Genomic DNA, 14761 nt, shown 5'->3' on the forward strand with positions numbered 1-14761 from the left:
TTCAAGAATGTACAACTTGTCACCAGGCCTACTGTGTTGCTACAAACCACAGAACATTCAGTAAGAGAAAAAAGCCTCTAAATGTCAGGAGTAAATGTTATTGATGTTTTTAGGAATGACTAGACAAAAAGTAGTGCTTGTCTGGATGGTTACTTGAGAGGCAGAGATTGGGAAAGTCACAGTTTGAGGGCAGTCTGGGCAACAGTTTGTGATACCTCATTTCAACCAATGTCTGAGTGTGGTGGTACACATCAGTCATCCCAGCTACATAGGAAGTATAGGTGTAAGGTGATCTAGGAAAAAGTGAGGGCCTTATCTGAAAAATAAGCAGGATCAAAAGAGCTAGAGTCGTGGCTCAAAGAGTACAGCATCTGCCTTGCAACCATGAAGCCTGGACTTCATTCCCTGAGCTGGGAATGTGGCTTAGTGCTAGAGTGCTTGCTTTGCATGCATGAAGCCCTGGGTTCAGTTGCTCAGTACCACATAAATAGACAAAGCCAGAAGTGGCGCCGTGGTTCAAGTGATAGTGTGCTGGCCTTGAGCAAAAGAAACTCAGGAACAGTGTGTAGGCCCTGAGTTCAAGCCCCATGACTGGAAAAATAAATAACTGTTCCCCTTTCCCAAAACTGTTTTATCTCTGTGAGAGCTTCCCAATCTCAATTTGGTTGGAGAACAGGAGTCCTGTTTTGAACTTGCTGCATTGTGATTAATAAAACCTTCAGATTCTTTCAGCTAAAAGATCCCTGTGTCTTAGTGGATCACAGATTTGTGAGAATACATCTTTGGATATAAGTAATAAAAGCAAATATAGATTAATTATGGAAATAACAGCACATATCTACAGCTGGGAAGTTGAGACAAAGGCACATGAAAAGCTTTCTTCTTTACTACGGGATAGAAAAGCCCTAACACAGATTTCAACAAAGTTCTGAATCCCTAAGTCCTGCCCAGGTGGGATAAGTAACAGGATGATATGCACCTGTTACCGCTTTGCTGAAAAGGAAGACAGATCAAATACAGTGTGGTGAAAATGGTGAAGTCATTTTTATTTCAGTACTTGACAAAATACCCCATAAAATTCAAAACTTCTACCGTTATACAAAAATAAGTCTCTACAAGTGATAAGTTCTGTCTTCATCACCAGTAGCAAATCTATTAGGCAGAAACATGTAACTTCAGTAGCCTTGTAAGAAAAGTGCAGGACACTGCAAGCTACACGTTCAGCAGTATCGTAATTTGCAAAAGTTTGATCTGTTCATCCATTTGATAAATACACAGGTTTATAATTTAATCATTTAAATTAGCATTCCACGCATATGCATGTAACTTAATGATTATTGTGCATGACTACATACATACACAATGCTTGTATGTACAAACTCCAGTTTGTTTTCCTGGGCTGGGCAAGGAATTTGTCTAAAATCAGAAGCTGTGTTTGTATTGGTCACATTGAATATTCACAATACAAAAGCACAAAAATACCATTGATTTACAAAAGGGAATTTGTTTAAAACATGTCAAGCATTAGAGTTTCAAATGATTACATTTGAAACCTGCAAGAGAAAAGCAGGACATTTAAATGACTGCAAATTAGACTGGTACCTATGTCGCACACAGGACAGGTTATTACTATTACGCTCCATAAAAAAATAGCCTGGGGTTGGGGATTTAGCTCCATGGAAGAGCCCTTCCCTGGCAAGTGAAAGGCTTTCAGTTTAGTTAGCTCTAGAAAATAAAAAATAGCCTTTTTCATTGCAGTGTCTCATACTTGCATTAATTTTTGAGTGTTTTCTGATGATATATTTCAAAGTTGTCTTGACCAGCTCCATAGATAGGTAAGGGAAGTGCTGGCAAGAACCAGTATTCAGTTTCATATGTCTTGAGAAATCTTGGATATTTAAAATCTGTCTTAAGCAATGTAGCTGCTCAAATGAAAAGCCAAGTAAACAACAAAAAGCGAACCTCAGCTACCACACTTTTAATCCCAAACTGGGTTAAAAATGACTTCTTAAGCCAACACCACTGGGTCATGCCTGTAATCTTAGCTACTCAGGAGGCTGAGGACTGAAGATTCATATTGAAAACCAGCCAAGGCAGGAACTCTGAAACTCATCTCCAACAAACTACCAAAAGGTCGAAGTGGAGTTTGTGGCTCAAGTGGTAGAGGCCTAGCCTTGAGCCAAAAAAAAAAAAAGCTCAGGGACAAATGGCCATGATCTGAGTTCAGGTCCCAGAACTGGCATCAAAAAAGTAAATAATTTAAAGGCTATTCACAAGACCTGTTTTACTCCATAGTTTGTGGGATTAGTAGCAAAACAAACAAACAAATAAATAAATAAGCAGTCCTTAATAGAGAAATAAGAAAAGTAGACAAAGCACACTCACATCAACTGAAGGAAGTCTGGATCAGGAGTGAACTAAAGAAATAAGAAAAAGACCTTTGATCTCTATGATAGGGACTCCATCTCTACATTTCAGGTATATTTTTCACAAGAGAAATCAAAGATCATTCTTAGAAAGTTTTTTAAGTGGCTGGGATTGGGGGGGGGGAGGGGGGAGGCTGGGAAGGGATGTGAAGGGTAAACAAAGGAGGAGGCTGCAATGCTTGGTAAGAAATGTATGCATTATCCTGCCCATGTAATTGTAACCCTTCTGTACAGTATGTTCACAAATAAAATAAAATTAAATTTAAAAAAAAGAAAAAAAAGTTTTTTAAGTGGGATTGTGTTAGGAATGACATAAAAAGAGTAAGGTAGGGGGATGAGGTCTACACTGCATGTTTAAGGCAACTGCTTTTCCACACCCTTATTTGTATGCCTTTATAGGTTTTTCCATGCTATTTAGGAACATACTGTCCACTAGGGCAAAGCTTCAGCATACCTTGCACATTGGTGTTCACCAGGTATATGTTATTTAACCTGTTTGCTAAATGAAGATAATACAGAATCATTCTTTGGAGAAAGCAATAGAGATGATAAACCAGGTCTTAATTTTTTTAATGTCAGTTTCTCTACTACTTACAGAGTTTTGACTTAATTTGGTAGCTGTGTATTGAATTAGAGGACTGGATTATCCTAAACTATGAAAGTAAGGAGTTTCAAAAACCAAATGAGCTGTGGTGTAGCTCTCTGGTACTACTGCTGAAGTGGTTAAAAATAGTACCTGACTGTACAGTTCCAAGTCGTCTTTGCAGCACTTCTAGTCGAGTGATATAATCTGTCAGGGCTCTGTCGGGATCGTAATTCTGAAGCTGAGAACATGCTAGGGAACCAGGATTTAAATCAGCTGGAGTACCTGGATACCTAAGGATTAAAAATATGTAATGAATCCAAATGATCCGATGGAACTAAATTACCAACCAAGTTCCATCCCTCTCTTTCCAAACTCCCCTCCCTATGCTTCTAAGTTTGAGAGGACAAAGAAATGAGACTTCAATATATCCACTGAGCTACCATAAGAATGCCTCATGCAAAGGCTGCCAGAGGTCCTCAGTAGAAATGCTTCCTCTGTGTGGATTGTAATGGCTTCCTAATGGCCAGTAGTCAATATTTTTCCAAATCCCTAACCACAACATATATTAACTAACACTTGGTCACTTGTTTATAAATCCTTAAAAACCATTTATAAACTCAAAAATGATGGCACTGAATCTTAGGTTATGTAAAATATGTCTAGCTATTGCAATACACAGAAGTCAAAGCTCTAATGGTGTGTATGACTCAAATGTTAATGTATTTACACACCAGGCAGGTTTGATGAGATTTTTACATATTTTGAAATGGCAAAGGAGACCTAGGATAGTCCATATCTGATCTTGACCGGTATGTTGTGTGTTTTGGTTCTCCATAGAGCTCCAGCTCACCAGAATGATAAAACGAGTCAATCTTTTCATTACCCAAAGTAATACAAAATATACCATTGTAAAAAATAAAAAAACCCACTAAACGTGTGTAAAAAGTCTACAACACTTTAATAATAAAGGTGCAAAAGTTGAGTATATTACACCATACTATACCCTACTATTGTCAAGTTTCAATTTTTCTCAAAGAAAGGAACAACACAATTTGTTTTTTATTTACTTATATTTTTTATTCTCTCTAGTTGCTCAAAGAAGTTCCCATTCTACAAAACAGTATATGAGAACAAAGTGTCCGACAACATTGTCACCCATCTCTCTTAACCCATCCTTCTCTTACTTTTTTCTTTAATTGAGATTTGGTGATTACATCAATTTCACATATTCACAGTATTGTGGAATAGTGATACTTAGAGTCACAAACATTTTAAATTTCACAAGGCAAATTGTCATTTTCATGGTTCATACAGTTTGTGAATTCTATGAGCTTTGACAAGTTAGTTTTTCCACATCAGGTGAAGTTAACATTTCTTTCCTTTTGCTTAGTGTAGGCTGTTCCCACTTATTCTGTTCCTCCTCCTGGCTTCCCTCTGTTGCGTGCATATATCTACCATATATGTGATCTAGAACATGGAGTCATTTAGCAATGACAAAATGGGTTGCTGTCCTTTGTTTCTTGAGTCCTATTTGCCATATCTTGTGTTTTGGCTTTAGCATGCACATATCAGGGAGACCATTTGCCATTTGTCTCTTTGTTCTTGGCTGGCTTTGCTCAAAATAATCTGCTCTAGTTCCATCCATTTCTCTGCAAATGTCATTTTTTGTTCTTTCTAATGGCTATAATATTCCATTGTATATAGGTACCACAATTTTTGGATGCAGTCATCAGTAGTGGGACATCTGAGTTGTTTCCAAATCTTAGCTATTGTGAACAGTGCTGCAATAAACATGGAGCTATATGTGTCTTTGTATACTGGTTCCTGTTGTTCAGGGTAGATGCCTAGGAGTGGTATGGCTGAGTCATAGGGGAGGTCTATATTTAGCTTTCTGAGATATCTCCAGACTGTTTTCCAAAGTGGTTGTATTAGTGTACATTCCCACCAGCAATGTAGTAGCGTTTCTCTTTCTACGTATCCCCTCCAGCATTTGTTGTTGGCTGACTTTAGGATGTGGGCCATTCTGACTGGGGTAAGGTGGTATCTCAGGGTTGTTTTTATTTGCATTTCCTCATATGTTTCTTTGCCATTTTTATCTCTTCTTCTGAGAAGTCTCTCTTTAGTTCCCTTGCCTATTTCATGGTTGGTTTGTGAGATATGTAAGGGATTAGTTTCTTGAGTTCCCTGTATATAATGGATATTAGACCCTTATCTGATATTTTGCTGGTAAATATTTTTTTCCCAATTAGTTGGCTGTCTTTCTGGTTTGGCTGCTATTTCTTTGTCTGTGCAGAAACTTTTTATTTTAAGGTAGTCCCATTTGTCCAGTCTCTCTCCAATTTGTTGTGACCCTGGGACTCTGTTCAGGAAGTTCCCACCTGTGCCTATAAGTGTCTCTCCTACTCTGTCCTTCAGTAGTTTCAGAGATTCAGATTTGATGTTAAGGTCTTTAATCCATTTTCAGTTGATGTTAGTACATAGTGATAGGCTAGGGTCCACTTTCATTTTTCTGCATGTGGCCACCCAGATTTTCCAGCACCAATAGTTGAAGAGGTTATGATTCTTCCACTGTATGTCTTTGGCTCCTTTGTCAAATATCAACTGACTGTACATATGCGGCTTTATTTCTGGGTCTTTTAGTCTGTTCCATTGGTCTTCAGGTCTCTTTTTGTACTAGTACCAAGCTGTCTTTGTGATTATGGCTCTGTAGTAGAGCTTAAAATTTGGTATCGTGATCTTTCCTGAATTGTTTCTTTTGCCTAGAATTGCTTTGGCTATTCTAGGTCTTTTGTTGCTGAGTATGAACTTTTGGACTGTTTTGTCTATTTCAGTAAAGTATGTCATTGGGATTTTAATGGGAATTGCATTGAATGTGTATATCAATTTTGGCAGTATAGCCATTTCACTAGGTTAATTCTGCCTATCCAGGAACATGGGAGATCTTTCCACTTCCTGTTTCCTCTATGATTCCTTTTTTTTAGGCTTTTTATACTTTTCATGAAATAGATCCTTTACATCTTTGGTTAGGTTAATTCCTAGATTATTTTTTTTTTGAGGTTATTGTGAATGAGGTTTTTCCCTTGATTTCCCTTTCTGCTTGCACATTGTTGGTGTACAGAAAGACGACTGATTTTTGTGGGTTAATTTTGTATCCTACTACTTTGCCGAAGTGGTTTATAAGCTCTAAGAGTTTGGGGATGGAGCCATTGGGATCCTTAAGGTATAAAATCATGTCATCTGCAAAAAGAAAGAGTTTAACTTCTTCCTCCCCTATGTGGATCCCTTTAATGTCTTTTTCCTGCCTTATTGCTCTGGCTAAAGATTCCAGAACTATATTGAATAGGAGTGTAGGGAGAGGGCATCCTTGCCTTGTTCCTGTTTTTAGGGGAATTGGTTGTAGTTTTTCCCCATTAAGTGTGATATTGGCTGTTGGCCTGTCACATAAGGCTTTTGTAGTTTTAAGGACTGTTCCTTCTATTCCAATTTTTTTTCAGAGCTTTTAACATGAATGAGTGTTGTATTTTATCAAAAGCCTTTTCTGTGTCAGTGGAGATAATCATGTGCTTCTTGACCTTGGATCTGTTGATGTGATGGATTACATTTATTGACTTATATATGTTAAACCATCCCTGCATCTCTGTGATGAAGCCTACTTGATTATAATGTATAATTTTTTTTATATGTTTCTGGATTCTGTTGGCTAGAACTTTATTGAGGAGCTTTGCATCCGTGTTCATCAAAGAGATTGGACTGTAGTTTTCTTTTTTTGTTGTGTCTTTGCCTGGTTTGGGGATGAGTGTTACATTGCTTCATAGAATGAGTTTGGGATTACTCCCTCTGCTTCTATTTCTCTGAAGAGCTTGAGGAGTATGGGTATTAGTTCCTCTTTAAAGGTCTTATAGAATTGTGTAATGAACCCATCTGGTCCTGGGCTTTTCCTTGTTGGAAGGTTACTGAATGCTTACTCTTACCTCATTATAGGTTATTGGCATATTTAATTGTTTTATTTCTTCTTGGTTCAGTTTGGGCAATTTGTATTCCTCTAGGAATTCATCCATTTCTGCTAGGTTTTCCTTCCTTTGTGAATATAGAGTCTGGAAATATTTCTTTATAATTGTTTGTCTATCTTGGATGTTTGTTTTAATTTTTCATGTGGTATCATTGATCTTATTGATTTGGGTCTCCTCTTTTTTTAGTTAATCTTGCCAGTGGTCCATCAATTTTATTGATTTTTTAAAAAAACAGGCTTTTGTTTTATTACTTTTATTTATAGTTTTCTCTATTTTGTTAATTTCAGCTCTTATTTTGGTATCTCACTCCATCTAGCGGCTTTAGGTTCAACTTTTTCTTGTGTCGCTAGCAGTTTTAGTCACATCATGAGATTGTTTATTTGGTCTGTCTCTGTTTTCTTGATGTGCGCACTGAGGGCAATAAACTTGCCCCTCAAGAATACTTTCACTGTGTCCCACAGGGTTCTTTGTGATGTGTCTTCATTTTCATTGAATTGTAGGAAGTTTTTAATTTCTTCTGTGACCCATGTGATGCTCAGCAGTGTGCTGTTTAATTTCCATGTGTTTGAGTTTTTTCAACTGTATGCCTTGTTATTGAGAACTAGTTGGATTCCACTATGGTCAGATAAAATACAGGGGATTATGTTGATCTTCTTGTATTTGCTTAAATTCTTTATATGAATTAAGATATGATCTCTTTTAGAAAAAGTTCCATGAGCTGCTGAGAAGAATGTGTACTGGGTTGTTGTTGGGTGGAAAACTCGGTATATGTTGCTTAAGTCTGTTTGAGATATGACATTATTTAATTCAGAGACTTCTTTGCCAATTCTTTGGTTGGTGGTCCTGTCCTTTGGTGAGGGTGGAGTATTAAAGTCTCCTAGTATTATTGCATTTGGATCCATCTTTTCCTGTAAATCTGAGAGTAGTTGCCTAACATATTTGGGTGCACCGATGTTTGGGCATATAGATTGACAATGGTGATGTCCTTTTCTTGGATTGTTCCCTGTATTATTATATAGTGACCTCCTTTGTCTTTTCATAGTGATTTTAGTGTAAAGTTTATTTTTTATCCAATATCATAATGGCAATTCCTGCCTTCTTGCTGGGGGCATTTGCATGGTAGATCTTTCTCCATCCCTTCACTTGGAGTTTGCTTTTATCTTTGTCTGTGAGGTGGGTTTCTTGAAGACAGAAAATTGACGGATCTTGTTTTCTGATCCAATCTGCTGTTCTTTTTCTTTTGATTGGTGAATTGAGTCCATTAATATTTATGGTTACTATAGAGAGGTATATTTCCTGTCATTTTATACTTTCCTAAGTTTTTCTTTTTTCCTTCCCTCCTGTGTTTACTATGTTGGTCTCCTAATGATATCTATCTGGTCTGGATCCCTGTTCTTGAATGCTTTGTTTGGATTGTATTCCCACTCTTAATATTCTTTGTAATGCTGGCTCATTGTTTATGAATTCATTTAATTTTTCTTTACTGTTAAAAATTTTAGTTTCTCCCTTGAATGTGAATACTAGCTTTGCTGGATATACCAGTCTGGGCTGGCAATTGTTGGTTCTCAGGGCTCAGATGGTATTTCCCTGGCTTTCCTTAAATTCAGAGTCTGTATGAAGAGATCTGCAGTGATTCTAATTTTTTTCCCATTGTAGTATAGCCTCTTCTATGTTTTTGCTGTGTGCAAGATTGTTTTTTATTGCTAAACCTAGCATTTTTACTATAATGTACCTTGCAGTGTTCCTCCTGGGATCTTGCTTGTTAAGTGTTCTGTAGGCCTCTGTTATGTAGGTAAGATTTTCTCTTGTAAGACTGGGGAAGTTTCTTGGCGCTGGGCTGGTGGGGAGTATTTTAGCTGGTCCAAGGTTCTGTTGTGGGAGGGGCTGCTTCCCAGCTGCTGGTCTGACTCACGTAGGGCTTACTCCTGTTAGTTTGAGGTGGGCAGACACACTCGGCCCTCTGCTGGGGTGTGCACTCAGATCCTGACCAGTCAGGGGCAGGCAGTGAAGACGGCTAGGGTTCCTGCTTATCCTGGGACTGGTCGGGAGCAGTCCAGAGGTGCTGTGGCAGATGGCTGGTTTTGTGCACTGTAGGTGGCTGTTCAACACCGTGCTCCCCTTTCCTTGAGATGATTCTGGGCTATGCTGGATGGTGGTGAGGGCTGGGTCTGTGTTTCACCGTCTTTGGACCGCTTCCCCGGGCCAGGGCAGGGAGGCCCAGGGTGGCGCTGCCAGTCCTTTGCTTCGGCTGCCGCCGCCGCCGCAGCGCCGCTGTGTTCCGGGCTGGGTTGCTTGCGCGGGCCTGTGCAGAGAGGCGCCACCGGGCACGGCATGTCTGGGGTCGTTCGCTGCGCCCACCGCAGTGACCGCCACCTGAGCTGGGCTGGGGGCGAGGCGTCAGGGGCCTAGGGTCATAGGCCGCTGCCCCCGCCACCACCCCAGGCTGGCTGGGCGGCTTATGCAGGCCGGGGCAGGGAGGCGCTGTGCCCCGCTTGGAGGCTGGGGTCGCCCCAGGCTGGGCCCGTTAAACTGGGAGCTTGGGGCTGCTGGCTGCCACCGCGCTGTGGCCCTGCCCCGGGCTGGCTGGGCTGTTCCCGCAGGCTGACGTGGGGAGGCCGAGTGCTACCGGTCTGGGGTGGGGCTGGGCTGGGCTGTTCCCGCCCCGGGCCGCTGAGTAGCCGCCCCTTTGTTGCTGTGGGTCTCTTCCAGGACGGAACTGGCTGCGATGTTTCCCCGCGGGTCTGTCGCCATCCTGGCCGCTCACAATTGATTTCTCTCCGAACGCCACGCTCCGGCCTGTGGAACTCTGTAGTAGGCATATTTGCTTTTTCCCTCATGACACTGACATGAGTGGATCGATACGAGCTAGTGTGGATCACATTGATGAATGTAACTTTCCTTTCATCTCTCCGTCCTGACCCTTGGCGGAGGGGGGGGGGGGGTGGGGGGGGGTGGGACACCATCCATGCAAGATTTGTTAACCTTTAATATACAAGAAAACCTGCGGCAAAAAATCTTGGCTGTTTCAGTGTCTTTCAGACTATATTCAGGTAGCAAATGTTCCCTACAGCTCAGTTCCTGGGAGCTGCAGGCGACTCAGAGCCATATTGTGGGTCCACAGTGCCTGAGAGAGAACTCTGTGTTCTTCAGCTTTTGACCTCAGCCTCACCCCCGCAATGTTCAAAACACAGGACTTTCTATTAGGGGCACAGAGAAGGAATTGTAACTTATCATTATTATGTAGCCTATTAGTAAACTCAGAAACTGTACATTGTTAAATTATGAAGCCTCAACCCTTAAGTCTTTCACTAGACTAACAACTACTCTCTCTTGAACCATACTTAAATGTACTGTAAGGAGAATGAGGCTTGAGAGGCAGGCAGCCTCTAGGTCTGGCTCCACTACTTCCCTGATAGCTAATCTGGAGCAAAAGACATGTATTTTCTCTGGCTCAGCTTTTCATCTTACCAGTGGAAATAAGAGTTACTCTGTGTCCACCACAGTGCTGGGAGACTACATGAATAAAGCATAATTCAAACTAAGTGCTCCTTTAAATAGGCTATTGATATTCTTTTTTTTTTTTTTTCAGGTAAGGGGTAGGTTTATTCAGTAGACCTGCTGGGACCAGGCAAGGTTGGGAGAGAGAGCTGGGAAAGAGAGAGAAAAGAGCTAGAAAATGTTAGGTTTTTAAAAAGAGGTGGCTGAGTAAGAACAGCACCACACATGTGGTATTCAGGTAAGGGGTAGGTTTATTCATTGTTTCGGCTGGCTCCAGGCCATCTTGGTCCTCCACGTGGTGGGGAAAGGCCTGGGAAAGAGAGCTGGGAGAGCTGGGAAAGAGAGAGCTGGGAAAGAGAAGAGAAAAGAGCTAGAAAGAGCAGAGAAAGCGTGTCTGGCCTAGATAAGACTAGGTCTTATCTAGGATATGGGTGGAGAAAGGTGTGGCCACATCAAATTCAGATGTGACCTCTTCCAGGTGTCCCAGTTGCCTAGATAACGCAGGTACTGGGTGGAGACGTTGCTGCGAGGAGGGTGGAGTCTGTTAGCCATCCAGGAGAGGACCTTACATTCCAGCCTTTTAATAATCATGAAATAGGGCAAGGATTCTCTCTGGCTACTTCCTGCTAGGGGCGTTGACAATAGGGTTAAAAGGCTGGAATGTGGTCCCCTCCCAGAGAAGGCAGTGAGCAGCAGCTGTCCCTTGGTTGCTTGAGTCCTTAGATGAAGTCTGGAGAAGTCTCATGAGGCATTGAGGGACTGGAAAAAAATAGTAGACAGCAAATAAATGGCAAGAGGTAGGACTTGGGGCTGAAAATGTTGTTAGAAATGTCCCTAGCTACCTCTGACATCTGGCGACTAGGTAGAGAAGTCAGGTGACAAAGCCAAGAATATAAATTCCTGTTCAGTTATAGGTAGGCAGGTATAGACATTGGATGGGCAGGCTTCTTACTTCTACTGACCTCCCGGCTCTGGTTAATTTTGAAAGGGCAGGCACAAAGTGGTTGATGTGACATCATCTCCTCTTACTCCTCTCCATGTTCCCTTGTTCCCCAGACTGGCTGAGTCTAGGTGCTCGTTGCTGGGATGGCTTGTCTCAGTTGGTATTCAAGGATTGAACTCAAGGACTGGGCACTGTTCCTGAGCACTTCTGCTCAAGGCCAGTACTGAACCACTTTGAGTTATAGTACCACTTGCAGAGTTTGGCTGGTTAGAGATAAGAGTTTTGAGCCATGCTTCCAGCCTGGCTCTTTGCAGGTTAGCTGGGAGATGGAGTCTTAGGGATTTTTCAGCCCGGGCTGGTTTTGAATTGAAATCTTTGCCACAAAAACCCTTTATTATTTCCAATTAAAGCAACAAGGAGATCAAATAGAATAAGTAGAGCTTACCTGGTCCTTATCAAGGATTGCCAACAAATATTCTGAAATGACAAAACTTGTTAGATATGATGAGAATTTTAGCACAGATAGGCCCAGAATTTTAGAACCACATAGTCAGTAGTAGAATACACAACACAAAACAAAAAAGGCAAAACTCAAAACCTAAACTTTTTGACAATGTGTAGACATCTTTGCTAACAAAGCACATCAGATGGTTGGGCCTCAGTTACCAGGGCCTGTGAAAAGAGCAACTTGTTAGCAAGGCACCTTAGAATTGCTAGATGGAGTAGTAAGCTTGGTGGAAGGTTAAGGGCCAGATGGGGCCAAACCCTTAACCCACCATGTGGCCAAGATGGCGAACTCAAGATGGCGAATTTCTGAAAAAATGCAAAGAAAGCTTGAACAAATAGATCAAGCCTACATTGGCCACTCTTTGAGAGGGAACCTAGAGGGGGGTCCCCGGGACCCAGCCTGCATCGCACTCTTCAGGGCACAAGCCAAAATGTAGAAAAGGGAACGGGAGAAACAGGGAAAGTTGGAATGAATGGCAGAGAGAGAGCAAAGAGAGCCTGAAAGTAAACAGACTTCTGACCATTTACCATTGCAGCGGCAAAAACTGTCTACATCTGAGAATGGCATAAAAATGAGGCGTTCTGGCTTTCCAGGGAGCGCAGGAGGCATTTCAAAGGGGTTTCACGGCTCAGGCGTGATTCGCAGCACCCCATTAAATGAGTAGGAGAGTCAGTCTGGTGAGTGGAGAGCTGACCAGGCAGAAGCGGTGTCCCGACTTCCCCCAGAGCCCTCTAGAGAGAAATGGCCAAGCCCCAAAACCAAGCGTCCTCGGCTTCAGAAGTGACCGGCCTTTCAGCTAATGACCATAGGAGCTCTCTGTCGTGGAGCCACGTCTGGACAGAGACTGAGCAACAGAGAGCCATAGAGAGTAATTTTACTCACCAGAGTAGAGAAGTGGTGTGGACGTGGATGTGAAGGCAGCAGTGGTATCGATGCTTTGTGTCCGCAGCAGACAGATGGTTTCTCAAGAGGCCATCAGAACTGTGGGTATTCCTCAGAGCAAAAAGGGAAGAACAAACAAAAAAAAGAAAAAAGGGAAAAAAAACAGAGGAATCTCAGCAGCTATCTTTACTTTAAGCCCTTTATCCAAGTCACGGCACCGTAATGTTAGGTTTTTAAAAAGAGGTGGCCGAGTAAGAACAGCACCACACATGTGGTATTCAGGTAAGGGGTAGGTTTATTAATCGTTTTGGCTGGCACCAGGCCATCTTGGTCTTCCACGTGGTGGGGAAAGGCCTGGGAAAGAGAGCTGGGAGAGCTGGGAAAGAGAAAACTGGGAAAGAGAAGAGAAAGAGCTAGAAAAGAGCAGAGAGCAGCTATTGATATTCTTGAAATGAGGAGTCTCCAGCCTTGTTACTTTGGCTTGTTTTGGATAACAATGGCTTAAGAATTTATATTTGGAAGTTATTATACATGCAGAGATTTCAGAGAGTTCTAAGAAAATACACTATTGGATTTCACCTGGATTCAGTCCAAAACCATCTCTGTTAATATTGATGGAACCTGAACCCGTGACTCGATGCCACCGCTGAACCAAAAATTTCATCCTAAAAAAGATGCCAACATAACATTTCGCAGCACATGTATAGAAGATAAATTGTATGGAGTATGAACAATGTACAACATCATCACAATTGCTTCACCTAAACTACATAAATGCCCCTGTGGTTTACAGAACAATCAACTGGAAGAAAAGAACAAGGCTAAAAGCTCCCCTCACCCACTTCCCAAGAGGCAATACAAATCTAGTGTTGTCCTCCTAAATTTCTAGCTTCAGGGATGAAAGGGGCCTAAAGACATCTAGAGCAAAGGGAGACAGGGAAAAGTAGATAAACAAAGAAAATGTGGGGGGAAAAAAAGGGAGAAAAAAGTAGAGAAGGAAAGACGTATGAGTGGAAGAGAAACGTCTTTAGGTTGGCAAGAGAGAGCTGTAAAAGCTAGAGGACAGATTAGATCATGTTATCAAGAGCAAGAAAACAATGCTGGTTTCAGTGGGAATGGGATACATGTCTTGAATCAGCTGCATTAAGTTGCTGCCTGAACCACCCTGACTCTCAGAGCATTATTGAATGCCAATTTTGACTTCTTAATTCTAATTGGTATCAAGGCTCAGTTTTAGGAGGGTCAAATACGATGAACTTAAAAGAGAATAAGAAAGGGACCTAAAGTGAAGTCTTTCAGTAGCACTTTTTAAACTCATAGAGCCTCAATTTCTCTGTTCAAAATTACTAATTCTTGTGACCTATCATCTGTGTCTTCAAAGTTCTGTGTCTACTCTTCTCCACTGAAAAGTGAGGGGCCTATAGGCTTTTTAGGCAGGTATGAGGTCTTCATTCAGTATATGTCTCAGCACTTTGTTTCCCCTACCAGGCAAAATGAAGGGTATGAGAATGTGAAACTACAATGTGGAATGAAAGAGGCAGCAAAGTAAAAATCTAACACTAAGATAAAACCTGAGCTTCACTTTAGAGAACTGACATGAGTGATACTTTGTTCTTGAACTCAGGACTTGGGCACTGTCCCTGAGTTTTTAATTCAAGGCTAGCACTATACCCTTAAGCTACAGCTCCATTTCCAGTTTTTGGTGGTTAATTGGAGATAAGGGTCTCATGGACTTTCCCTCCGATGGCTTCAAACCTCAGTTCTCTGATCTGAGCCTCCTGAGTAGCTAGGATTATAGGTAGCCACCAGTGTCTACCCCTACTAGCTTAAATAAAAAAATAAAGTAGTTATACAAGAGGGTGACCATTCAGTATGTTAGCTTTTTTTTTTTTTGGTCCGGTCATGGGG

The 14761-nt window shown here is 41.5% G+C and overlaps 1 protein-coding gene across 5 annotated transcripts in view; it reads right to left on the reverse strand.

The window, feature by feature from the left end:
- Window positions 1-3033: 3033 nt before the first annotated feature.
- Window positions 3034-14761, reverse strand: part of Akap9 (A-kinase anchoring protein 9) — a 187859-nt gene continuing 176131 nt past the window's right edge. For 3 of the 5 annotated variants that reach the window (XM_042684582.1, XM_042684585.1, XM_042684586.1), the window contains one exon: window positions 3034-3302. In XM_042684582.1, the coding sequence (XP_042540516.1) occupies window positions 3098-3302 (205 nt within the window). In that variant the 3' untranslated portion in view covers window positions 3034-3097. The remainder of the gene's footprint in view (window positions 3303-14761) is intronic. The other 2 variants (XM_042684588.1, XM_042684587.1) reach the window with 1 other exon arrangement.

The sequence above is a fragment of the Dipodomys spectabilis genome, unplaced genomic scaffold (genome assembly GCF_019054845.1).
Source record: "Dipodomys spectabilis isolate Male_0828 unplaced genomic scaffold, ASM1905484v1 ptg000089l, whole genome shotgun sequence".
NCBI lineage: Eukaryota > Metazoa > Chordata > Mammalia > Rodentia > Heteromyidae > Dipodomys > Dipodomys spectabilis.